The sequence below is a fragment of the Stegostoma tigrinum genome, chromosome 23 (assembly GCF_030684315.1).
Source record: "Stegostoma tigrinum isolate sSteTig4 chromosome 23, sSteTig4.hap1, whole genome shotgun sequence".
Classification (NCBI taxonomy): domain Eukaryota; kingdom Metazoa; phylum Chordata; class Chondrichthyes; order Orectolobiformes; family Stegostomatidae; genus Stegostoma; species Stegostoma tigrinum.
The window spans coordinates 124,816-152,067 of NC_081376.1; the positions used below are offsets into that span (position 1 = coordinate 124,816).

Below are 27,252 nucleotides of genomic sequence, written 5' to 3' on the forward strand. Positions count from 1 at the left end.
ACCTGGGTCCCCAGTGCTGTGAGGCTGCAGTGCTAACCGCTGAGCCACCGTGCCGCCCCATATCGTGTTGCTTTTGCACAAACTCTGATGAAGAGGAAAATGCCACTGATAATGGGAACTGCAGATGCTGGAGAATCCAAGATAGCAAAGTGTGGAGCTGGATGAACACAGCAGGCCAAGCAGCATCTCAGGAGCACAAAAGCTGACATTTCGGGCCTAGACCCTTCATCAGAGAGGGGGATGGGAGAGGGAACTGGAATAAATAGGGAGGGGGGGATGCGGACCGAAGATGGAGAGAAAACAAGATAGGTAGAGAGGAGAGTACAGGTGAGGAGGTAGGGAGGGGATAGGTCAGTCCAGGGAAGACGGACAGGTCAAGGAGGCAGGATGAGGTGGTAGGTAGGAAATGGAGGTGTGGCTTGAGGTGGGAGGAAGGGATGGGTGAGAGAAACAACATGTTAGGGAGGCGGAGACAGGCTGGGCTGGTTTTGGGATGCAGTCGGGGGAAGGGGAGATTTTGAAGCTGGTGAAGTCCACATTGATACCATTGGGTTGCAGGGTTCCCAAGCGGATTATGAGTTGCTGTTCTTGCAACCTTCGGGTGGCATTATTGTGGCACTGCAGGAGGCCCATGATGGACATGTCGTCTAAGGAATGGAAGGGGGAGTTAAAACGGTTCGCGACTGGGAAGTGCAGTTGTTTGTTGCGAACCGAGTGGAGGTGTTCTGCAAAGCAGTCCCCAAGCCTCTGCTTGGTTTCCTCAATGTAGAGCGGGTCAGGAGTGAGGGGGCAGGTCACTGTGAGGGGGTCAGGACTGCAGGGGCAAGTCACTGTGAGCGGGTAAGGACGGAGAGGGCAAGTCCTTGTGATTGGGACAGGACTGAAGGGGCGAGTCGCTGTGAGGGGGTCAGGACTGCAGGGGCAAGTCGCAACGTGCGGGTCAGGACTGCAGGGGTAATTCGCTGTGAGTGGGTCAGGTCTGCAGAGAGAAGTCGCTGTGAGCGGGTCAGGTCTGCAGAGAGAAGTCGCTGTGAGCGGGTCAGGACTGCAGGGTCTAGTCACTGTGAGCGGGTCTGGACTGGAGGGGCAAGTCGCTGTGAGCGGGTCTGGACTGGAGGGGCAAGTCGCTGTGAGCGGGTCAGGATGGAGGGGGCAATTCGCTGTGAGCATGTCACTCAGTCACCGCATCCCATTTCCCTCAGTCACCGCATCCCATTTCCCTCAGTCACCGCATCCCATTTCCCTCAGTCACCGCATCCCATTTCCCTCAGTCACTGCATCCATGCTGCATGGTCCATGCTATGTATAAATGTGGCATAAAATCCTTACTTGTATGTTCATTTCCTCTTGTAATAACATGTGGCATCATTAGCATCCTTAATCACTTGCATTTAATCGGAAAGCCTGGTACAAACACCAGATAACATGACAGTCCGAACAGAACGCATTTTCCAATGCTTTAAACATATAGTCATGTGTGTCTCAGTGAATCAAAATCCTCCTCATTTTACCGTAATTAAATCTCATAATAAAGGGAGTATGTCTGAAAGTCGTCTCATCCGAAGGAAAACAGACTTGCTCCAGGAAAGCTGCTAAAATATATCAAAAAAAAATATGAAATGATTCTAGAAATTTCTGCAACACAAAGATCAAAGGAAACAATAGTTTGATGAACACACTGTTAAGTGTTGCACTTACACATCACATTTTGGAAAACAAACCACACTGATTTTCTACTTTATAAAAAAAATTGTTCCAAGTCTTCATTATGCAGCAGAGAACTGAAAAGGTGTAGACTTTTAACCTGCATAGAAAGTATGTGCGGAAGTTAAAACAAACAAAAAAAAGCCACTTCTGTCCTAAAAAGACAATATTATATTACAAAAAGGCAGGGAAGTTGGAGAATGCAGCATCATGCTTCCTGCAGAGATCAAGTTTTGTCTGTGTCGTAAAAAACAAAAAAACTGTGGGCACTGTAAATCAGCAACAAAAGCAGAAGTTGCTGGAAAAGCTCAGCAGGTCTGGCAGCATCAGTCAAGAGTGAGATCTGAGGAAGGGTCACAGGACGCGAAACATTAACTCTGACATTGTCTACGTCATAGTGAGTTATGTCTATTGCTTCAGCAAAATCCAACCAACTCTGAATGAAAATCAATGCTTAAGAAATATCCAAAACATCCGCTGTCCCCGTTGTGGCTTCCTCTACGTTGGGGAAACGATGCAGAGGCTTGGGGACCGCTTTCCAGAACACCTACGCTCAGTTTGCAATCAACAACTGCACTTCCCAGTCACTAACCATTTCAACTCCCCCTCCCATTCCCGAGAGGACATGTCCAACCTGGGCCTCCTGCAGTGCCATAATGACGCCACCCGAAGGTTGCAGGAACAGCAACTCATATTCTGCTTGGGAACCCTGCAGCCCAATGGTATCAATGTGGATTTCACAAGCTTCCAAATCTCCTGTCCTGCCACTGCATCCCAAAACCAGCCCAGCTCGTCCCCGCCTCCCTAACCTATTCTTCCTCTCACCCATCCCCCCTCCCACCTCATACCGCACCCCTATTTCCCCTCATCCCGCTCCCTTGACCTGTCCGGCCTCCCCAGACTGACCTATCCCCTCCCTGCCTCCATACCCATACTCTCCTCTCCACCTATCTTCTCCTCCATCCATCTTCCATCCGCCTCCCCCTCTCTCCCTATTTATTTCAGAACCCGCACCCCCTCCCCATTTTCTCAAGGTGGTTCTCGGCCCGAAACGTCAGCTTTTGTGCTCCTAAGATGCTGCTTGGCCTGCTGTCTTCATCCAGCTCCACACGTTGTTATCTCGCATTCTCCAGCATCTGCAGTTCCCATTATCTCTCCAAAACAAAGGCTGCTGTCTTTCAAAACCCAATCTCAGATTTTGAAGATAGTCCTTACCCTGAAAAAATACCAAATATGTATAAAGAGGAAAACTGGAGGTGAAACCATTCAAAAAATTTTCATTGGCACAACAAATGTTCCAACTGTAAAAGCAGGTTAAGCACCTGTATATGAGGAAACTGTACTCAAACTTTAAACAGACACTTACAGCCAACAAATGTGAGAAATAGCCATTTCTTGCTGGATTACCAATTTTGCTGTTGGGAAAATAGGCCTAGGCTTAGCAATGTACATTCAAACAAGATAGCACCCTCTCAGAACTCAACACTCTCAGTCGTAGAGTTCTGTTTTCACAGGTTGGAGTATAATAGCATCAAGCACAATACACCAAATCTTCTTTGGTACCTTTTCCTTCCATAAAACTGCTTTTAGTAGATGCGCACAGAATTCATTTTATACACGTTGAACAGTTGCTAAGTTCAAGACGCCAGTTCCAGCACTTCGACTTGCATCTGCTTCATCATCAAAACAGAACAAAATAAAGACCCACTCCTTGTAAGTCACGTTTTCCATTTTTAGTGACAAGGTGAAGTGCGAGAACTGCTCACTTGATGTTAAAATCTCTTAAGTATGTACCTATATATTTCAATTCTGTGAAATATGTGGAATGAGTTCGAGAGAAGGATTAATTTTGTTGCGCTGGGAGAGAGCTGGGACAGTTAAAATAGGTTGAATGGCCTCCTCCCATGCTAAAAATGTCCATAATTGTTCTTGGCCCTGCTAAATTGAAGTGGCCATCCTTTCATTGTGACTGTGAGACGCAGCATGTTACGATAGATGGCATAATGAAGAAATCCTTTGTTATTAATGAACTTTTCAGCACTCGGCATTCTTCCGAAGTCAAATGTTCGATATGTACCTGTTGCACTGACTTGGTTCCAAACAGTTATAATGTGGAGGTGCTGGTGTTGGACTAGGATAGACAAAGTCAGAAGTCACATGACATCAGGTTATAATCTGACACGTTTATTTGAAATCACACAAGCTTTGGGAGTGCAGTCCCTTCATCAGGTGCGGTCAGGGAGGAAAACACACAGACACACAATTCATAAGCAGACAGATCAAAACATCATACAACTGGTGTGAGTGGAGTGTCAGATAATAAGTCTTCATCCAGGATGTTTGTTTGTTTGCAGATATTTTGTTGAAGAAACACACAACTTCTAGTTACAGTCAGTGTGGTATCTTATAAATTCTTGCTTTTGAAATAAAGGTTAAAACTCTAAGACAGATTCTGAACACAAGCCTCTAAACTACAAGTCAGAGTCTGACCTGAGATGTCACCTTTTGTACATTCCTGTTGCGCTGCCTGATTATCATGACAACACAGCACTGACATTGACTTTATAAACACTTTACTTGCCTCTAACGCTCTTGGTCACCTGTATAGAGTTATTATCTGACACTCCACTCACGCCAATTCTATGATCTTTTGATCTCTCTGCTGATAAGCTGTGTCTCTCTGTGGTCACCTCACTCCCAGGGCAGAAATGGCTAGCACGAGGGGTCATAGTTTTAAGCTGTTTGGAGGAAAGTATAGAGGGGATGTCAGAGGCAGGTTCTTTACGCAGAGAGTTGTGGGAGCATGGAATGCGTTGCCAGCAGCAGTTGTGGAAGCAAGGTCATTGGGGTCATTTAAGAGACTGCTGGACATGTATATGGTCACAGAAATTTGAGGGTGCATACATGAGGATCAATGGTCGGCACAACATTGTGGGCTGAAGGGCCTGTTCTGTGCTGTACTGTTCTATGTTCTATGTTCTAACTGCACCTGATGAAGGGGCTGCACTCCAAAAGCTTGTGTGATTTCAAATGAACCTGTTGGACGACAAGCTGGTGTCATGTGACTTCTGACTTCAAACAGTTATAGAATGTGTTTTCAATCCTATCGTGACTTGACAATAAGTCAACTTCTTAAAATTTATAAAATGAGAATGTCAAGTGAACTATGTCTCACCTTGAGCGCTTAAAAAAGGAAATATTACAACCATAGTCTAGTCAGACAGTAAAGACAGAAGGAATGATTTCATCGACTGTGTCTGACACCACACAATTAATCCCCCTGATGGAAGAAAGGTTGGCTGCGTTCTGTTTCTTCAGGAACATCCAGCTAATACCACCTTACTACTGCTTGTTTTATTCATCTGGTGTTCCATCTAATTCCTTGCAGTCTTGGTCAAACCTTCATGTAATTTATTTAAATTTTCAATAAAATAAATTTAACTTTATATTCCACAATTTTAACATCTCCTTTTAAGGTTTGAACGGTTCACTTCGTACACTGCACATGTTGTGTCAATAATTGGAGAACATGGTGGAAAAATCAAGATATATTGACAAGTAAACAAATGGCTAACTTCTGTTTCCTTGTCAGTAATGCCTTTTGAACAGGACATAAAGTTGCGCAACTATGTAGAGATAACAATTTAAAACTGGGAAGACCACTTTGTGGTCCCCACACCAATCTCTATTCACGACCTACTGATTGCATTACTCCGCCTTGGCAACAATGTAATATTACACTTGTCTCAGCACAACCTTGGCATCTTGTTTATCCCATGATGAACGTCCGACCACACATTCATGCAATCCCTAAAGCTGTCTCTTTACATCTTTTCAATCCTGCCTACCTGTCTTTTGTCTCGGCTCATTAGCAGTGAAACCTTCACCTGGACCTGACAATTCCAATGCATTCCCTGATGGAGACCCACATTTGTCCATTGAACACTTGAGGTCGTCTAAAACTCCACTGCCCGAGTCTCAACTTGAACCAATTCCTATTCTCTGTACTTTCTACCTGACTGATACTATTAACAGTAATTTTATTAAATTCTCATTTTTGTTTACAAATCGTTACTTGGCTACGCCTATCGCTATTTTGGTAATCTCCACCAGTCCAACCATACTTCAGGACATCTGCACTCGTCTAATTATGTCCGCTTGCCCACTCTTGATTTTAAACAGCCCACTACTAGTTGCCAAACATTTAATTGTGTCGGCTTCAAACCCAAGAAGAGACTTCCTACACCTTCAGCGAGCAAACTCACATCCAGAACCTCAACCCAAGCAACAAATCCTCTCAAAACTCGCTAACTTCCTACACCTCTTAGCCTCTGTACATTTCCTCTTTTAAGGCACTTTTTCAAACAATCCTCTTTCATCAAGCTCTTGATCATCAGAACTAACAACTTAATAAGGCTCAGTTGTATTCTGGGATCGTTAATACTCCAATCAGATGCCTTCAAAGTCTCCCTCCATTAAAGAGATTTTATAAGTGGTTGAAGTCATTGCCAAGCAGAGGGGGACGAATTGGGGAGTTATTTCAAAGAGCTACGATATGCCAAACGACCTCCTTCCACACTGGCCAACTCTGATTGTACAAAAACAAAAATGATTTTCAGACTTGGGAAGATCCCTCAAAAATGTCACAAGTAACCAGCTTTTGGGCAGAGTCGAGCTGCTGAGATGATAGACCAGGATTTAGGGGTACCAGGAGTGACAATATGCTGAACACAATCAAATTTTGAGGTTGTAGAATGATGTGGTCTTCGGCATTTTTGACACTTGGACCATTTTCCTTCCTTTCCACAGAACAAGTCAAATAGCGGCAGCACAATGTTGCATGGCCGCTCAAGCTTGCTCCACCGTCGATGATGATTGTGGCTGGTCTTCCACATCAATTCAACTTTTGCTCATATCTCATCCTCTTTTCAAAACATCGATCTATTCACGTGTAGTATCCCTCTCGCTAACTTAATGAGAATTCATTCCAATCAATGAACTCCTAACGCTGACCCACCCCAGGTCAAAAAATTCAGCTGAGATCAGGAACTGATCTCGCCTGTATGGCTGAGCTGGCTTTTAAAAAGTTTGCCGGTGAGAGAGTCCCAGTGAGAAACATTCATTAAAAAAAAATAATTGCATGGATGGCTCTCCAATCCTAAACTCTATTCAAATTCAGTTGGTTTGTGATGCAGACTGATGCCCTGCACAGAGGGCTCAATTGCCACACCAGTGAGCTGACCACAAAGGGTCTTCACCTCAACCCCTCTACTTCCCTGAGGCATGGTGATCTTCAGGTTAAATCATAACCAGTTGTCTCTCTCTAAGGAGTCGCCAAATGGCGTGCTAAGACTTTACCTTTAACCCTGATAACATGGCAACAAGCAGATAACTCAGCTGATGTCACTGACTAATAGAATCCTCAATTATACTAATATTAACGATGTGATATCATCAGAAGGCATGCTCAACTAAGTTTTAATTTGCAAATTAAGTTAACAACCATTCAATCAATATTACTGAAGTACTCATATTACTGATCGTCTCGATACGACATTGTGGTTACATCTGTTCACAAGTGAAGTGTAATGTAATTGCACTTACTGTGGTTTTATCAAAGTGATCCTGCAATGAGTCAATAAGCAGGTCACTCACAGGTTGCCGATCAGTGCGGACCCCCTCAGCTGTTATCACATGAGCCTCAAGATCATCCAGAGCTTTCTCCAGTTCTTGAAGTTTCTCCAACGCCTTTTCCACCTGTTTCTGCCAGTTGCTCGCACGGATTTTCAGTTGTTCCCAATTTTCCTTCACTTCTCTTGACTGTTTGCGGACAGCTTTGGCAATTCTCTGGGCTCTCTCTTCCGGGGCAGGTTCTGGAAATATGGAATGCAAATAATTTATCAACTATTCATGATTTTGATCGATAGATTTTCTTTCTAATCCCCTTTCCTTTAAAACGTCTCTATGGACTTTCTCCTGGAATTGGGATATATAGTATAAGACGAAAGATTTTGGTACAGGCACATGAATGATAAATTCTGTAATTAGCTGGCAGGTCGCGGAGCCATTAACAGAGAATCACAGAGAACCAATACAAAGCCAAATAAAATTCTGCAGATATTTGAAATTTGTCACTACCAAGGAAACTTTAAAGAAGGAAAAGGATTAGTGACTAAATGGGTACAATTCTCAACAAAAGATTTGAAAAATCCTTTCAGGATATCTTTCATAGCTATGAGACAAACATCCAACACAAACCAACTTTCATCTTTCAGGACTGGCAAGTTAGAATGATAAACCCAAAGTCTACCCTGCATAGTTCGCTCTAGAACTCACTTAATGAGGTTGTTAAGAGATGTAGAGATAACAAAGTGTGCAGCTGGATGAACACAGCAGGCCAAGCAGCATCTGAGGAGCACAAAAGCTGACACGTTGGGCCGAGACCTTTCATCAGAAAAGGGGGAGGGGGAGAGAGTTCTGAAATAAATAGTGAGAGAGGGGGAGGCGGATCAAAGATGCATAGAGGAGAAGATAGGTGGAGAGGAGACAGACAAGTTAAAGAGGTGGGGATGGAGCCAGCAGAGGTGAGTGTAGGTGGGGAGGTAGGGAGGGGATAGGCCAGTCCGGGGAGGACGAACAGGTCTCCGGGGCGGGAAGAGGTTAGGAGGTAGGAAATGGGGGTGGGGTTTGAGGTGGCAGGATGGGATAGGTGGGCTGGTTTTGGGATGCGGGAGGGGGAGGGGTGATTTTGAAGCTTGTGAAGTCCACATTGATACCATGGAGTGCAGGGTTCCCAAGCGCAATATGAGGTGCTGCTCCTGCAACCTTCAGGTGGCATCGTTGTGGCACTGCAGGAGGCCCAGGATGGACATGTTACCTGAAGATTGGTAGGGAGAGTCCAAACAGTTCGCGACTGGGAGGTGCAGTTCTTTAGTGCAAACTGAGCACAGGTGAAGCGGTCCCCAAACCTCTGTTTGGTTTCCCCGATGTAGAGGGGGCCACAATGGCAACAGTGGATACAGTCTACCACATTGGCAGATGTGCAGGTAAACATCTGTTTGATGAGGAAATTCTTCCTGGGGCCTGGGATGGGGGTGAGGTATCGGGACCAGTGAATTTTAAACGTTGTGATGACAACATTTATGGATATGCAGGGAAAAGTGCTGGGTGCAGGGAGTGCTAGAGGGGAGTGTGGAGCGGATAAGGGGGTCACCTAAGGGTGGTGGGAAAAATGTCTTTGGTGGTGGGGTCGGATTGCGGATGGCAGAAGGGTCGGAGGACGACGCATTGAATCCGGATGTTGGTGGGGTGGTACGTGAGGGCGAGGAGGACACTGTTTTGGTAGTTATTATGGGGTGCGGGTGTGAGGGATGAGTTGTGGGAAACGCGGGCGACACGGTCGAGGGTGTTTTTGGCCACTGAGGAGGGGGAAGTTCCGGTCCTTGAACAACCCTCAACAGTTTCTCTTTCAATTCCTCCCACTTCCTACAGACAAAGAGGGTGGCCAGGGTAGCCAAATGGGCCCAAGCTATGCCTGCCTCTTTGTAGGTTACATGGAACGCTCCCTCTTCCGTACCTACACTGGCCCTCAACCCCACCGCTTCCTCCGTTACATTGATGACTGTATCGGCACCGCCTCGTGTTCCCACAAGGGGCTCTAACAGTTCATCCGCTTCACCAACACCTTCCTCCCGAACTTGAAGTTAACCTGGACAATCTCTGATACCTCTCTCTCCTACCTGGACCTCTCTATTTCCAACCACTCAGAAACAAATATCCATTTCAACTCCACCAACTCCCACAGCTACCAAGATCACACCTCCTCCCACCATATTCCTGCAACAATTCATCCCCTATTCCCCATTCCTTTGCCTCTGCATCTGCACTCCCAGGATGAGGTATTCTATTCCTGTATATCTCAGATGTCCTCATTTTTCAAGGACCACAACTTGCCCCGCTCTGTGGTTGATAACGCCCTCGACCGTGTCTCCAGCATTTCCTGCAACAAATCCCTCTCACGCCACCCCGCAACAACAACCAAAACAAAGTCTCCCTCGTCCTGACGTACCACCCCACCAACCTCCGGATACAACGCATCATCCTTCGAAACTTTCAGATTCTCTGGGAGGCTACGGAGGTGGTGGCGGAGCCTTTGGCCTTGATCTTTGAATCCTCATTGTCTACAGGTTTAGTACCAGAAGGCTGGAGGGTTGCAAATGTTGTGCCCTTGTTCAAAGAGGGCAGTAGAGATGACCCAGGTAATTATAAACCCAGTGAGCCTTCCGTCTGTTGCAGGAAAAGTTTTGGAAAGGATTACAAGAGATAGGATTTATAATCATCGAACAAGCACCAATTTGATGGGAGATAGTCAACACGGATTTGTCAAGGGCAGGTCGTGTCTCACCAGCCTCATTGAGTAATTTTGGAAGGTGACCAAGCACGTTGATGAGGGTCGGGCAGTTGACGTGGTGGACGTGGACTTCAGTAAAGCCTTCGATAAGGTTCCACATGGTAGGCTATTGGAGAAAACATGGAGACATGGGATTGAGGGAGATTTAGCAGGTTGGATTAGAAACTGGCTTTGGCTAAGGAGGCAACCAGTGGTGGTTGATAGAAAATATTCAGTCTGGAGTCTGGTTACTACTGGTTTGTCTCAAGGATCTGTTTTGGGACCACTGCTGTTTGTCATTTTTATAAATGACTTGGACGGAGGCATTGGTAGATCGGTTAGTAAGTTTGCAGATGACACTCAAGTCGGTGGAGTGGTGGACAATGTGGAAGAATGTTGCAGGTGACAGGTAGACTTGGATGAACTGCAGAATTGGGCGGAAAGGTGGCAGATGGAGTTCAATGCGGATGAACGTGAGGTGATTCATTTTGGGATGAATAATAAGGCGGCAGAATATTGGGTCAATGGAAAGATTCTTGGTAGTGTTGCTGTGCAGAGGGTGTCCATCGATGTCGATCCCTGAAAATTGCCATCCAGGTTGATAGTGCAGTGAAGAAGGCTTACGGTGTTTTAGGTTTTATTGGCAGTGGGATTGAGATCCAGAGCAACTGTCCAAAAGCTGGTGCAGTCTCATTTGGATTATTGCGTTCAGTTCTGGTCGCCCCATTACAGGAAGGATGTGGAAGCATTGGAAAAGGTGCAGAGGAGATGTTGCCTGGTCCGGAGCGAAGGTCTTCTGAAGAAAGGCTGAGGGACTTGGGTCTGTACTCATTGGAGAGAAGGTGGTTCAGAGGGGATTTAATAGAGACATACAAGATGATCAGTGGATGAGACAGGGTGGACAGTGTGGGTCTTTTTCCGAGGATGATGACGTCAGCTTGTATGAGGGGGCACAGCTAAACAGTGAGGGATAATAGATTTGAGATAGATATCAGAGGCAGGTTCTTTACTCAGAGAGTGGTAAGGATGTGGAACCCCCTGCCTGCCAATGCAGTTAGCTCAGCCACATTAGGGGCATTTCAACAGTCCTTGGATAAGCATACGGATGATAATGGGATCGTGTAGGGGGATGGGCTTAGATTAGTTCACTGGTCCATCCACATCATCGCAATGAGCAAAAAAGCACACCGTTGTCTCTACTTCCCAGGAGGCTAAGGCAATTCCGTGTGCCCACAAGGGCAACTTTCATTGATGTACCACAGAAAGCATCCTATCTGGATGCATATCACAGCACGGTTCCTCTAGCAAAACAATCCCTAATTATTATGGCTCCTGCCTTTCTTCTTCCAGGCAGAATTGGTTCTGCTTTGTCATAACTAATTTGGGAGAAAATCCACGCTCAGTCTAAGTTAATTCTTCCAACAATTCAGATACCATGGAATACTGAGCAATGAGTTGGTGTGTGAGAAAAAGAGAGAGAGAGAGACAAAGCCAGAGAGGTTGGGGGGGTGGGGGAGGGAGACAGACAGAGAGAGCGCGCGCGTGAGACAGAGAGAGCGCCAGAGAGAGAGAGAGCGCCAGAGAGAGAGAGAGCGCCAGAGAGAGAGAGAGCGCGAGGGAGAGAGAGAGCGCGCGAGGGAGAGAGAGAGCGCGCGAGGGAGAGAGAGAGCGCGCGAGGGAGAGAGAGAGCGCGCGAGGGAGAGAGAGAGAGCGCGAGGGAGAGAGAGAGAGCGCGAGGGAGAGAGAGAGCGCGCGAGGGAGAGAGAGAGCGCGCGAGGGAGAGAGAGAGAGCGCGAGGGAGAGAGAGAGAGCGCGAGGGAGAGAGAGAGCGCGAGGGAGAGAGAGAGCGCGAGGGAGAGAGAGCGCGAGGGAGAGAGATGGGCGATGAGGGAGAGAGGGAGAGACAGACAGACAGAATAGGTGACAGAATGTGAGTGTGTGAGTGCCTGCATCAGACAGTGAGAGAGATGTTGCTGAGGTGGAGATAGTTGAGAGTGTCGATCACCAACAATCTCTCCTGGTCCACCCAGATCGTCGCAATGGGCAAAAAAGCACACCAAATGTCTCTATTTCCCCAGCAGGCTAAGGTAATTTGGAGTGTCCGCAAGGTCAACTTTCATTCATGTACCAGAGAAAGCATCCTGTCTGGATGCATGTCACAGCATGGTTTGGCAACAGCTCTTCCTAAGACCACAAGAAGCTGCAGAGTCATGAACACAGCATAGTCCATCATGCAAACCAGCCTTCCATTCGTTGATTCCACCTCTACTTCCCGCTGCCTCGGGAAAGAAACTGACAGAATCAAAGGCCCTTCTCACCCCACAATTACACCCTCTTCTCCCTTTTTCTGAAGGGAAGTTGTAAAAAAAGTTTGTATACATGCGTGAAAAGATTCAAGAACAGCTTCTTCACCGCTGTTATTGGACATCTGAATAGGACACTGAAAAGCTTAAATCTAATTTTGATCTTGCTCTCTGTGCATCTTCTCTGCAGCTGTCAGTATGTTCCATTTCACTAATGCGCCTTGTTTGATATCACCTGTCTATACTGCATGCAGAAGAAAACTTTTCACTGGACCTGGGCACATGTGACAATTATGACTCAAATCAAGATCATAAAATGTGAGGCTGGATGAACACAGCAGGCCAAGCAGCATCTCAGGAGCACAAAAGCTGACGTTTCGGGCCAAGACCCTTCATCAGAGATGCTGCTTGGCCTGCTGTGTTCATCCAGCCTCACATTTTATTATCTTGGATTCTCCAGCATCTGCAGCTCCCATTATCTCTGACTCAAATCAAATGGACTGTGTGCAAGAGAGAGGTGAGCATATGATTGTGCTCAAGAGTGCAAAGACAGTGCATGAAAGTGCGTGTGTGCGCACGACAGAATGTGTGCGCCAGTGACTGTGCTTGAGAGTGTGTGAAAGGGAGTTAGCACACCAAGGGAGTGTTACAGCATGCATGAGGGAGTGAGTGTGTCTGTAAGTGTGAGTGAGCTTGACAGCAAGTGAATTTGCAAACCTAAGTGTGTGAGGGAGAGATTTGTGGTAGTGTGTGTGTACTTGAGAGTAAGAGCATTGGCAAAAGATCCTGCGACAGTGCATGCAAGTGTGCCACAGAATGTGTGCAAGACCGTGTACGACTGTGTGACGGTATGGAGTATGAATGAGTGAGAATGTGACAGACTGTGTTCGTGAGAGACTGTGTTCCTGACTTTTTTTTTTGTGTGTGTGTAGTGTGTTTGTGCATGAGGGACAGAATATGCATGTGCAACATAGTGTGACTGTGAGCCTCTGTTGGTGCCTGTGAGTGAAGTGATGGGGGAGAACAGGGAGAGGAGAGATAAAGACTGAGAGAGAGAGAGAGACTGAGAGAGAGAGAGAGAGCGCATGAGAGAGAGATGAGATGAGGAATTAGAAACGATGAGTGGTCAATACCTGGAGGGAAAAAAGAACAGTGTGTGAGTGTTAAGAGAAGCCGCTGGATGTAATATGGAGGCTATTGTTTTATTGATTGTACTGAATGAAAAGCAAGTGTCACCTCTCAGTGTTAGGGGACAGGAGATGTGCATTAGAGAAGGAGATATAGTCAGCCTTGTCAGAGACAGCAGACAAGTTGCAAATGCATAGAAACTGACATTAAAGCTTTCTTGTCAATGTGTAAAGAGGTGAGACAAATATGACGAGTCAATATTGTACCTTTGCGCTCAGTAAAATCATGGAATCATGAATCAGAGAACCCTTACAGTGTGGAAACAGGTCGGTCAGCCCAACATGTCCACACTGCCCCTCACAGCATCCCACCCAGACCCATCCACCTATAACTCACCTAACCTACACATCACTGAACACCTTGGGAAATTTAGCATGGCCAATCCACCGACCTTGCACATCTTTTGACTGTGGGAGCAAACTCGAGCACCCGGAGAAAACCCATGCAGGCACATGGAGAATGTGAAAACTCCACACAGAAAGTCACCAAAGGGTGGAATTGAGACAGTGGTGTTAACCAGAGCCACTGTGCTCTATATTATGCGAATTCAGCTGCAAGCATTTTTTTTTAAAGAAGGGAAACTTACCATCGTCACAGGATTAGAGTGGTTTCAATCTTCTATCAGCTTTGAGAACCTTATCCATATCTGCCTTCACAAGGGCAAGGTGTCGGTAATGGTGTGAGACCGGTTAGTATGCAGCAGCTCGCCACGCAAAAAATTAACGGCACTTTCATTGCTTTTTTCCTCGGGGCATAACAGAAAGACAAGAACATGAAAAAATCCTGAAATCTTTCTCCAATTTCAATCTCAAAGGGACCATCCGTTCCTCAAAAGTCATAACCAAACTGAACATGGGCCTCCTGCAGTGCCACAAATGATGCCACCCCAAAGTTGCAGGAACAGCAACTCATATTCCGCTTGGGAACCCTGCAGCACAATGGACATGGCTGACAGCTCTGTCAACCACGAATGCAAGGAATGCTCAGTTGAGGAAGAATGCAGACATTTCGGAATCCCTTCAGCAGAAGATGATATCATTAGAACAAATGGATCTGTCTGGACAGTCCTGTTTGTAGATTTTGGGAACTAAGACTCTATTGTTTGTCATCAAGGATATGGTTGAGTGATCATATTCAGACTGAAGAGACCAAGAACGTGAGGCTGGAGAACGGGTGCAGAACCACGCCTCTCGGAATTCCTGTGCGTGTCTATGCTTGGCTTGGGCTACTACGGTTACCTTGTCGCAGTGTCCTCTGAGAGGCGTGATTCTCCACCCATAATGCAAGAGATACAATTGGACCCCCACACACAAACCCATACAGATCAAAACCGGAAATGACAGTACTCATGGTAACAGACTGGACAGTGTCAATTCCAGACAGAGTAGAATAACATCGTTTCATTGGAGGCTGTACTGATGATGTCACCGATCATGGTGACGAAACGTCTGAATGAGAAGAAGCCAGCTCGGCGAGCAAGTTCACAACCTCAATCAGAGAACTGGCTGTTTTGAACTACCTTGTTCAAGAGTTTCAGTTTTGATTTTGAATGTTAAATCTCGCTCCCACATAGGGATGGAGGATTACTGTTAACAGCTGCATTCTAACTAATTCATATCGAATCATTATTGTTTTGACCAGTCTTCGGGTCAGGCTCCCTCAGTGACTGAGTCTCCCAAATTGTTAAGTTCCCTCGTGAAAGACTCCCCTTCTTTACACACCCAACTAGATCCACCTCAGTTGGTACGAATTAAGCTGATTAAAAAGGATCTTTGTCTTGTGGATACCTTCCTATGTTTCAGAAGGAGTCAAGATAACTCAGGGTGACACGGTGACTCAGTCGTTAGTACTGCTACCTCACAGCACCAGGGACCCGAGTTCCATTCCAGCCTCGGATGACTGTCTGCGTGGAGTTTGCACATTCTCCCCTTGTCTGTGTGGGTTTCTGCTGGGTGCTCTGGTTTCCTCCCACAGTCCAGAGATGTGCAGGTTAGGTGGATTGGCAATGCTGAATTACCCACAGTGCCCACGGATGTCTAGGTTAGGTACATTAGCCATGGGAAATGCAGGCTGACAGGGATAGAGTAGGGGAATGGGGATGGGTCTAGGTGGGATGCTCTTTGGAGGGTTGCTGTGGGCTTGTTGAACTGACTGGCCTGTTTCCACACTGGGGATTCTCTAAAACTAGCTTCTCCTGAACTCGTGAGAGAGTGAGTTTATCAATTGCTAAATGCAAGAAGTCGTAAGGTACCACAAATATGCACAAGTTAGAAACAAGAAATTAGCTCAAAAACCATAAAAGTTAAGAGGGATACGGATACTTCAGCCTTTGGATTGTTTGTGAAGAATAGAAAGTGGGATGTTGTGGCCACTGAGTTGGGCGATCCACGTAATGTTGATATGAATTCAGCAGTTAATTTTGAGATTCTTGTTGAAATTCTTTTGACCTTGTTTCCCTTTTGACATTTCCCAGGTTTGCAGAGCTCAGAGCAAGAGATTTTCTTTTCTTCTTACCTGCAGCATAGGGCCATGAAACGGCTGTCCCAGAGCCGTGACCTCCGCAACTCCTGAGACCACACGAGCACATTCGCCCAGGAATACACACGGACTGATACGAAAGAACTATCGGGAGAACAATACTCAGCGTGGTACTGGAAAAGACAGCATGTACAAACAGAAAACAGCTGTAAATAGTGTCAAGAGGTGAAATCAAGTGATAAAGCTAAATTCATGGCTCTTTGCTTGCGTGCTCATTGTATTCAGAACAAAATCAACCAATTAATAGCACATTTCTAGGTTGACGGGCATGATTTTATAGCTATTACAAAGACATGGTTACAAGGAGATCAACACTGGAGCTAAGTGCGCAGGGCTATACGACATTCCAAAAAGACAGGCAGGAGGGAAAGTGACTATAAGCGAAGAAATTAGTACGAGAGCAAGAAACGATCTTGGATCGGAAGATGTAGAATCCAATTTTATTTATTTGTTAATGGCAGGAGGATATCCCTAGCTACCCAGTGTTTATTGTCCATCCCTAATTGCCTAGGGGACAGTTCAAAGTCAATCATATTGCTGTGGGTCTGCAGTCACATATAGGCCAGATCATGTAAGGGTGGCAGTTTCCTTCCCTAAAGCACATCAGTGAACCAGGTGAGTTTTTCTGACATTTGGCAATGAATTCATGGTCATCATTATATTCTTAATTCATGATTTTCTTTCAGATTGAATTCAAATTCCACCATCTGCTGTGCTGGAATTTGAACACAGGTCCCCAGAATGTTATCTCAGTCTCTGAATTAACAGTCCAGCAATAATACCACTAGGCCATTTCCTCCCCCATCGTGGAACAAGAAAGCCTGCAGCCGATTCCCACTTGGGAAAAACAGTGAACCAGGAGCTTCTTAAATGGGCGATCGCATCTCCTTACATTTTAAGAGAGCCATGGATAATCAGGACCTTGTGGGAAGGGACGAAATTGGGGGAGGGAAAATTACATCAGTGTTAGGTAGGAGCTGAGCAGTATTAATTGGGAGGAGCTTTTATTGAACAAGTCAACATTTGATACGTGGGAGTTATTTAAAGACCTACTCTTCAGTTCAGAACTGGCCTATTCCAGGGAAGGAGGAATGACAAGGATGGCAATCTAAGGACATATGGACATAAGAAATAAAACAGGAGTAGGCCATCTGTCTCTTCCAGCTCGTTCCGCTGATCTTTTTTGCGGACTCAGCTCCACTTACCCTCCCATTCACCATAACCCTCAATTCCTTTCCTGTTCAAAGATCTATCTGTTTTGGCTTTCAAAACATTCAACAAGGGAACCTCAACTGTTTCAGTGGGCAGAGAATTCCACAGATTCACAACCCTTTGGATGAAGAAGCTCATCCTCAACTCAGTTTTAAATCTGTTCACACTTATTTTGAGGCTGTGCCCCCGAGTTGGAATTTCGCCCATCAGTGGAAACAATTTCCGATCCATTTCTTTCATAATTTTAAAAGTTTCTATTAGATCACCCCTCATTCTTCTAAATTCCAGTGACTGCAATCCTAGTCTACTCAATCTCTCCCCATACAGCAACATTTTTAATTCTGGAATCAACCTCGTGAACCTCCTTTGCACCCCCTCCAGTGCAAGTACATCCTTTCTCGAGTGAGGAGACTAAAACTGTACAAACTACTCCACACCAAGCCTCACCAGCACCCTATACAACTGTAGCATACCCTCCCGATTGTTAAACTGCATCACTCTCGCAATGAAGGACACTATTCCATTTGCTGTCTCAATTACCAGCCGCATCTGCAAACTACCTGATTCAGACACAAGGCTGCCCAGCTCACTCTGCGGAGCAGCATGCTACAATTTTTCACCATTTAAGCAAGACTCCATTTTTCCATAATTGCTACCAAAATGGATACCCTCACATCTACCATCATTGGACTCCATCTGCTAGACCCTTGTCCATTCACTTAAACTTTCTGCATCCTTCCGCAGATTTTCAGTGTCCTCTTCAGACTTTACTCTCTCACTCATTTTAGTGTCATCTGTGAACATAGAAAAATACAGTGCAGAACAGGTCCTTCGGCCCTCGATGTTGCGCCAACCTGTGAACTAATCTAAGCCCATTCCCTCACACTATCCCATCATCATCTATATGCTTATCCAAGGACTGTTTAAATGCCCTGAATGTGGCTGAGTTAACTGCATTGGCAGGCAGGGCATTCCACGCCCTTACCACTCTCTGGGTAAAGAACCTGCCTCTGACATCTGTCTTCAATCCATCACCCCTCAATTTGTAGCCGAGCCCCCTCGTACAAGCCAACATCATCATCCTAGGAAAAAGACTCTCACCGTCCACCCTGACTCATCTTTCTCTGATCGTCTTGTATGTTTCTATTAAAGGCCCTCTTAGCCTTCTTCTCTCCAATGAGGACAGACTCGAGTCGCTCAGCCTTCTCTCATAAGACCTTCACTCCAGACCAGGCAACATCCTGGTAAATCTCCTCTGCTCCTTTTACAATGCTTCCGAATTCGTCCCGCAATGGAGCGACCAGAACAGGTCGCACGAGCGTTTTGTGCGGTTGCAGCATGACATCACGGCTCTGGAACTCAATCCCTCTACCAATAAAGTCTAACACACCGTATGCCTTCTTCACAGCACTATCAACATGGGTGGCAACTTTCAGAGATCTATGTACATGGACGCCAAGGTCCCTCTGCACATCCGCACTACCAAGAATCTTTCCATTGGCCCAGTATTGTACCTTCCTATTATTCCTCCCAAAGCGAATCACCTCACATTGAACTCCATTTGCCACCTTTCCGCCCAATTTTGCACTTTATCCAACTCTCCCTGCAACACGCGACATTCTTCCACATTGTCCACCACTCCACCGACTTTAGTGTCATTTGCAAACTTACTAACCCTTCCACCTATGCCTGCGTCCAAGTCATTTATAAAAATGACAAACAGCAGTGGGCCAAAAACAGATCCTTGAGGCACACCACTAGTAACCGGACTCCAGGCTGAATATTTTCCATCAAACACCACTGGTTGCCTTTTTACCGAAAGCCAGTTTCTAATCCAAACTGCTAAATCTCCCTCAATCACATGGCTCCGTATTTTCTCCAATAGCCTACCATGTGGAACCTTATCAAAGGCTTTACTCAAGTCCATGTACACTACGTCAACTGGCCTTCTCTCATCCACATGCTTGGTCACCTCCTCAAAATCTCCATGAGGTTTGTGAGACACGACCTGCCCTTGACAAATCCATGTTGACTATCTCCAATCAAATTGTTGCTTCCGAGATGATTATAAACCCTATCTCTTATAACCCTTTCCAAAACTTTTCCTGCAACAGGCGGAAGGCTCACTGGCTGTAATTGCCTGGCTCATCTCTACTGCCCTTCTTGAACAAGGGCACAACATTTGCAATCCTCCAGTCCTCTGGTGTTAAAACTGCAGACAATAAGGACTCAAAGATCAAAGCCAAGGGCTCCGCCACCTCCTCCCGAGCTTTCCAGAGAATTCTCGGAAAAATCCTCTCAGGCCCAGGGGATTTATCTAGCTTCACACCTTCTAGAATTGATAACATCTCCTCCTTACTAACCTGAATCCTTTCAAGTCTAATAGCACGTATCTCAGTCGTCTCCTCGATGATATTCTCCTCTTCCTCAGTGAAAACAGATGAGAAATATTCATTTAGCACCTCTCCGATCTCTACCCGGTCCACACACAACTTCCCACTTTTGTCTTTGATTGGCCCTATTCCTACCCCAGTCATCCTTATATTCCTCACATACCTTGAGAAAACTTTACGGATCTCCTTTATTCTACCTGCGAATGACTGCTCAGGACCCCTCCTTGCTCTTCTTAACTCTCTCTTTAAATCCTTCCTTGCTCATCTGTAACTCTCCATCGCAGCAACTGATCCATCTCATCTCAACATCACATAAACCTCGCTCTTCTGCTTAACGCGAGATACAATTTCTTTAGTAAACCACGGTTCCCCTACCTTATCACTGACCCCTGCCTGACAGGGACGTACCTATCAAGGACACGCAATATCTGTTACTTAAACCAGCTCCCCATTTCGATTGTCCCCATCCCCTGCATTTTGCTACCCCATTCTTTGCCTCCTAAGTCTTGCCCAATTATAATTGCCTTCCCCCATCTGTAAGTCTTGCCCTGTGGCATGTTCCTCTCCCACTCCATCGCTAAACTAAACGTAACCGAATTATGGTCACTCTCTCCAAAGTGCTCATCTACCACGAAATCAAACACCTGGCCTGGTTCACTGTCAAGTACCAGATCCAGTGTGGCCTCCCCTCTTGCCGGCCCTTCGACGTACCGTGTCGGGAAACGCTCCTGCGTGCATTGCACGAAAACTCATCCTTCCGACGTACGAGAGTTACAGCATTTCCAGTCAACGTTTAGCAAGTTAAAGTCTCCCATAATGACCACCCTGTTCCTTTCACTCCTGCCCAGAATCGTTTTGCCAATCCTCTCCTTCAGATCCCTGGAACTTTGCAGAGGCCTATTAAAAAATTCCCAGCAGTGTGGCCTCTCCTCTCCTGTTTCTGACATCAGCCCATCCCACCTCAGTAGACCAGTCCTCCTCAAAAGTTGTTTCAGCCTCCGTTATACTGTCCTCGACAAACAAAGCCACACCTCCCCCTTTTTTCCCACCTTACCTGATCTTACTCAAAGATCTGAACCCTGGAACCTGCGACATCCATTCCTGACCCTGCTCTATCCATGTCTCCGTAATGGCCACAACATCGAAGCCCCAGGTACCTATCCATGCTGCAAGCTCACCTCGCTTATTCCGGATTCTCCTGGCAGTGAAGTAGACACACTTCAATTCAGCTTGCTGTTTGCCAGCACACTCCTGTGACACTGAGATCCTGTCCATGTCCTCTCTATTCTCTTTCTCCTGTGTACTGAAACTACACCGCAGTTTCCCATCCCCTTGCTAAGCTAGTTTAAACCCACCCGAACAGCACTAGCAAATTTCCCGCCCAGGATATTAGTGCCCCTCTGGTTCAAGTGGATACCGTCCTGTTTGTAGAGGTCCCACCTTCCCCAGAATGAGCCCCCATTGTCCATGTACCTGAAGCCCTCCCACCTGCAGCATCCCTGCAGCCACGTGTTCAGCTGAAATCGCTCCCTGTTCTTTGCCTCGCTATCACTTGGCACGGGTAACAAACCAGAGATAACCACTCCGTTTGTTTGAGCTCTCAGCTTCCAGCGGAGCTCCCTGAAATCCTGCCTGACATCCCTATCCCGCTGGTACCTATGTGGACCATGGCTTGGGGCTGGTCACCCTCTCCCTTCAGGATCCCAAAGACACTATCCGAGATAACACGGACCCTAGCACCTGGAGGCAACGCACCAATCGTGAGTCTCTTCGATTCCAAACAAGCCTTCTATCTGTCCCTCTAACTATTCAGTCCCCAATGACTAACACTCTCCTCCTATACCCTCTTCCCTTCGTTGCAAGAGCGACAGACTCTGTGCCAGAGACCTGCACCCCAGTCGGTATTGAGGTAATGCCTCATCGTAAGGAGGTCAGAATTGACGGAGTGGCAGATATTTAGAGGGTCAGTACTGAGGCAGTGCACAACCGTCAGAGGGTCAGTACTTAAGGAGAACCCCATTATCAGAAGGTCAACACGAATGGAGAGTCACATCGTCAATGGTTCAATCCTGAGGAACATTTCATTATCATAGGGTCAGTCCTGAGGCAGTGCTTCATTGTCAGAGGGTCACTATTAAGGTTTAGAATTGAGGGAGTGCTATCTGATTATGTCACTCTGACAATGAGGCACTGCCTCAGGAATGAGCCTCTGACAATGAGGCACTTTCTCAGTTCTGAATCTCTGACAAGGAAGCATTCCCTCAGTGCAAACCCTCTGTATGGACCCGATGTCAATGAGGCACTCGCTGAGTACTGACCCTCTGACAAAGTTCCAATAGCTTACTACTGACCTTCTAATCATGTGCCCCCTACCCCATTTCTAAATCTGTTACATTGAGGGCACTGCCTCAGAACTGACACACTGGCTATAAGGCAGTCCGTAAAGACTGACCCGCTGATCGTGAGGCTGTCCCTCAGTTAATGACCCTCGAAATATGAGGCACTCCCGTAATTCTGACCGTCAGGAGCTACCTCAATGTTGACTCACTGATATAGAGGCACTGCCTCAGAATTGACATGCTGACGATGGGGCACTTGCTCAGGACAGACCCTCTGATAGTGCTGCAGGTTTGATATTAGAGCAGTGATGCACCGCGAGCAGGTCAGTATTAAGGGAGTGCCACACAGTCAGTGGACCAATATTAGGGGAGTGCCACACTGTCAGAGGATCACTCTTAATGGAGTGCTGCACTTGTGGTGAGTGAGTACTGAGGCAGTGCAGCACTGCAAAGGGTCAGTAATGATAGAAAGCTCCATTTGCAGAGGGTTAGCACAGAGGAAGTGCTTAATCAGAGAGTTATTTCAGAGAGAGTGCTGTATTGTCAGAGTTTCGCACTGAGGGAGTATCACACAATCAGAGGTCCAATATTAAGGAAACACTGCACTGTTGGAGGGTTGATATAAAGGGAGGGCTGCACTGTCAGAGGGTTAATGATGTGGGAGTGCTGAAATATCACAGAATCAGTCCTGAGAAGTGCTGCACATTCAGAGAGTTAGTGCTGAGGGAGTGGTCTAATGTGAAAAGATTGATATCAAGGGGCACTGCCGAAGGATCAGTAGTGCAATACTGTCAGAAAAACAATATTGAGGGAGTTCTGCTGTGTCAGTGGGTCAATATTACAGGATTGCTACACGATCCACGTATCAATGTCAGACAGTCAGTCCTGAGGGAGTGCTGCACTGTTGGAGGGCCAATATTGAGTGTGTGCGACACTCAAGAGGATCATTTTGTTGGACTTGTGCACTGTCAGAAGTTCAATTGTAAGCAAGTGCCACACTGGTAGCGGGTTAATATTATGGGAGTGCTGCACTGTCAGACGGTTAAAGATGAGGGAAAGCTCATCATCTGACAGGGCATCACTCCCTTCAGACGAACCCTCAAGCGGTGCAGCACTCCAACAACTTAGTTTCAGAGGCATGTTGTCCCATCAAATTGACCCTCTGAGACAGGAGCATGCACTAAATATCGACCCTCTCACAATGCTGCACTGCCTTAATATAGGCCCTCTGGAACGGCGGCTCCCTTTCAGTACACACCTTCCAACAGCACAGCACTCTCCCATCATTGACCCTCTGACAGTGCAGTACTCTCTTAATACTGAATGTGTCACGCTGCTCTACACTGTTGGAAGGTCAATACTAAGAGTGTGCTGCACTGTTAGACAGTCAATGATGAGCTAGTGATGCATGTGCGACATTCCCTCAATTCTTATCCCATTACAATGAGGCACTGCATTAGTATGGCCCTCTGACAAAGTAGCACAGCTTTAGAACTGACCCATTGATCATGAAGCTTTCCCTCAGTACTGGACCTCAGAGTGCTCCTCAGCCACAACACTGACTCTCTAATCCTGCAGTACTGTCTCAATTCTGACCTCAGTCCTGACCCTGTTACATTGACATTGCAGTTTTTCCTTACCATGGGCACTCTGGCCATGGGACAACACTGTTGGCCCTGTTGCAGTGCAGAATTCACTGACACTCACCCTCTCCCATACCTTCAATACTGAATGTCTGATCGGACTGCGGGCAGCTGACTCTGACAGTGCAGCATTCTCTCAGTATCGACCCTCTGACAGTAATTAGGGGACTGCTGCGTTGTCAGAGAGTCAGGACTGAGGAAGAGCTGCACGATCAGAGGGAAAATATTAATGGAGTTGTGCACTGTCACAAATTCAATATTAACAGAGGGCTGCACCGTCAGAGAATCAATGATGACGGGGTAGTGCGTTGTGAAAAGACCTGTAATAAAAGGCATGCGGCCTGTCAGAGGGACTAAACGGAGAGCTTCACTGTGAGAGGGCCAACATTAGTAAATGCTCCAGTCTCAGAGGGTCAATGTAATGGGAGAACATCTCTCTGACATTATCTTGTTGGCGGGTCAGCGCTGACGTAGTGCTGCACCGTCCGAGGGGTCGGAGAAAGGGAGTGACGCACGACCAGGTCATCAGGGAGTGCTGAAGTGAGGGGGTCGTCAGCGATAAGTGGGTGAGCTCTGAGGGAGTGCAGCACAGTGTGGGGTCAGCACTGCGGGAGTGCTGTTCTGAGGGGGATCAGGACTGAAGGGGGTCAGCACTGAAGCAGGTCAGCGTTGAGGGAGTGCTGCACTGAGGGGTTCAGAATAAAGGGTGTGCTACACTGAATGGGTCAGAAACGAGAGGGGGGTCAGCACTGAGGGAGAGCGGCACTTTAAGATGTTCAATATTAGTGTGTCCTGCACTGTGAAAGGGTCAGTATGAAGGCAGCACTGCAATATCAGAGAGGCAATGATGAGTGTGTGCTGCACTGCTGAAGGGTTAAATTTGAAGTGGTGTCCCACGGCCAGAGTGTCAATGGTAAGGGAGCACGGCATTCTCAGAGTGTTCTTGCTGAGAGAACACCAGTATGACGGAGGGTTAATTCTGTGGCAGAGATGCACCGTCAGAGAATCAGTCATCAGAGAGTACGCAGTGTTGGAGGGTCAGTACTGAGGGAGTGTTTCACAATCAGAGCGTCAGTTGTCTGGCAGTGCTGGAAAAGCTCAGCAGGTCTGGCAGCATCTGTGGAGGCAAAAACAGAGCTGACATTTCGGGTCCAGTGACCCTTCCTCAGAACTGTTCTGAGGAAGATCCCCAGTTCTGAGGAAGGGTCAATGGACTCGAAACGTTGAATCTGTTTTCTCCTGCACAGATGCTGCCAGGCCTGCTGAGATTTTCCGGCAACTTTCTTTTTGTTCCCGACTTACAGCATCCGCAGTTCTTTTGTTTTTTATGTCCGGCAGTGCTTGTTTGCTTGTGACCTTCTGAAAGCACAGCACACCCATAATCTTGGCCCTGTGACAGTCCAGCACTCCCTCAGTACTGATCCTCCAACAATGGAGCATTCCTTCAATACTGACCAACAGCGCAGCACTTTATTTCTGAGAGTAGTCTGAAAGAAACTACCTTTGCTTACCGAGAGAGACAGGGAGAGCAAGTGCGTATTCTGTAGGTGACTCAGGATGTATTGTAACCTTAACAAGTCAAACAGTATTTCAGATTAGTTTATAATTAAAGATTATTCTAACTGTCTTCCTGGAAAAGTACAGTCCCTACAACATGGGGCTGATACTAGTACACTCACTCAGAAGTGACCCTCCAGCAAAGCAGCCCTGCCTCAGAACTGATCCTGTGACAATGAGCTACTCCATCAGCAGTGAATCTGTAATCACGTGGCACTCCCTCAATTCTGAAAACATTACACTGAGGCACTCCTACAAAGGCCTCTGCGTTTTAGGGATTATTTACAGTCATCCCTGTGTTTTACAGGTTATTGAAAGGGGTCACTGTTTTCGGGTTTATTTTCACCCTCCAATCTTGCAGCACTCCCTCAATTCAGGCGTGTAGCAGTAATGTCTCCAGACTGAATCTCGAGAAGTGTTGCAAACCCTCAATTCTGATCTGCTCAAAATGAGCCACTGACTGAGTATTGGCCTTCTGACAAAAAGTCACTTATTCAGAACTGGCCTTATGACAATGTGACACTCGTCCACATCTGACCCTCCAGCAATGAGGTACTGCCTCAGAACTGATCCGCTGACAGTAAAGCACTGCCCCCTCAGTTCTGACCCTCTGACAGAGCTGCGATACTTCAGGACTGAACTTCTAATCATCTTGTACTCCATCAACTCTGAATCCAATGCACTGAGGTACTGACTCAGTATTTACAGTCTGCTCCTAATACACCCTCAGAATTGACCCTAAGGCAATGTGACCCTGCCTCAGAACTAACTCTGTGACAATGAGGCACTTACTCAGCGCTGAATCTCTAATTGTGTAGCACTCCCTCAGTTTTTAGGCACTCCTTCCAGACTGGCACACTCTCAAGGCTGATCCTGCAGCAATGAGGAATTGCCTAACAACACAGCCACGAACAACAAGGCCCTCTTTAGGACAGTGTCTGATAACGAGGCACTCACTTGGTTCTGAGCCTCTGACAATGAAGCACTTGCTCAAGTCTGACCACATTAAAATGAGGCACCCTCAAACTGATCTGAAACACCTCAGTTTCGACCTTCTGATGGCTCTGAGATGCCTCAGTTTATATCCTCTGACCGGTCTTTTAATTCTGACACAATTACAGTGAAGGTCAGCCTCCGTGCTGACACTCAGAGTACATCACTCCCTCTGACAGTGTTGCACACCCTGAGCATCACTGACAGTTTCAGCGTTCCCTTAATATGGACCAACTCACAATGCAGCACTCCCCTGACATTATTATTTATATTGACGATCTGACAGTACAGCCCACCTCAGTGCTAACCCTCCGACAGCGCAGCATTCCCTCATTACTCACCCTTTGATACTGTAGCCCACCTTTGGTAATGACACTCTGACAGTGTCACACTCCCTTACTATCGGCCCTTCAACAGTGCAGCACTCCCTCAATGATGACACCGTAACGATGCAGGATTCCCTCAGTCCTGGCTCTGCAACAGTCAAGCATTCAATCAACACTGACCCTCTGTTAGTGCAGCACACCCCTAATATTGATCCTGCGACAGTGCAGCACTCCCTTAATATTGGCCTTCCGACAGAGTGGCACTTTCTTGACGAAGACACTCTGACAATACAGTTTTCCCTCATTGCTGATCCTCTGGCAGTGCAGCATTCTGTCATCATTGGCACCTTGCCAGTGGAGCTACATGCTTCTTATTGACCCTCCACAGTGCAGCACTGCCTCTCTACTGACTCTACAACATTAATATTGATCCCCGAACGGGAGGTTCTCTTTCATACCCACCCCCACAAAGAGAAGCCCTCCCTCATCTTTAACCCTCTGACAGTGCAGCACTCCCTTAATATTGACCCGCTGCCAGTGTGGCACTCCGTTACAGTGCAGAGCTCCAACAAAGTGATCATCTGAGTGTCGCGCACACACTCAATATTGACCCTCCAACAGCGTAGCCCTCCCTCAGAACTGACCGTCTGACATCCATACACTGATA

At 46.7% G+C, this 27,252-nt stretch overlaps 1 protein-coding gene and 1 long non-coding RNA gene across 4 annotated transcripts in view; both read right to left on the reverse strand.

Annotated features, from left to right (window-relative positions):
• The window catches only part of LOC132210891 (uncharacterized), a 90,294-nt gene that overhangs the window by 45,669 nt on the left and 17,373 nt on the right, over nucleotides 1-27,252 (reverse strand). The window lies entirely within an intron of this gene.
• Nucleotides 746-16,197, reverse strand: LOC132210890 (utrophin-like). 3 transcript variants are annotated; one of them, XR_009447097.1, is made up of 4 exons: nucleotides 16,099-16,197; nucleotides 7,309-7,577; nucleotides 1,699-2,920; nucleotides 746-1,592 (listed from the first exon to the last, which is right to left on the reverse strand). XR_009447097.1 is itself a non-coding variant. In XM_059653880.1 (3 exons), exons 1-3 carry the CDS (start codon nucleotides 16,169-16,171, stop codon nucleotides 2,774-2,776), a joined length of 489 nt encoding a protein of 162 aa, XP_059509863.1. In that variant the 5' UTR covers nucleotides 16,172-16,197; the 3' UTR covers nucleotides 746-2,773. The 3 variants fall into 3 exon arrangements, 2 of the variants coding, with proteins under 2 accessions (XP_059509863.1, XP_059509864.1); XM_059653880.1 differs by having other exon boundaries at nucleotides 746-2,920; XM_059653881.1 differs by having other exon boundaries at nucleotides 746-3,377.

Coding starts and splice junctions, on each gene's coding strand:
- LOC132210890 (XM_059653880.1), bottom strand. CDS start 16,171: ATGTGCTCGTGTGGTCTCAGGAGTTGCGGAGGTCACGGCTCTGGGACA. Junction 7,578..16,098: donor TTCATGGCCCTATGCTGCAG/GTAAGAAGAAAA, acceptor CCATATTTCCAG/AACCTGCCCCGGAAGAGAGA. Junction 2,921..7,308: donor ATCACTTTGATAAAACCACA/GTAAGTGCAATT, acceptor GTATTTTTTCAG/GGTAAGGACTATCTTCAAAA.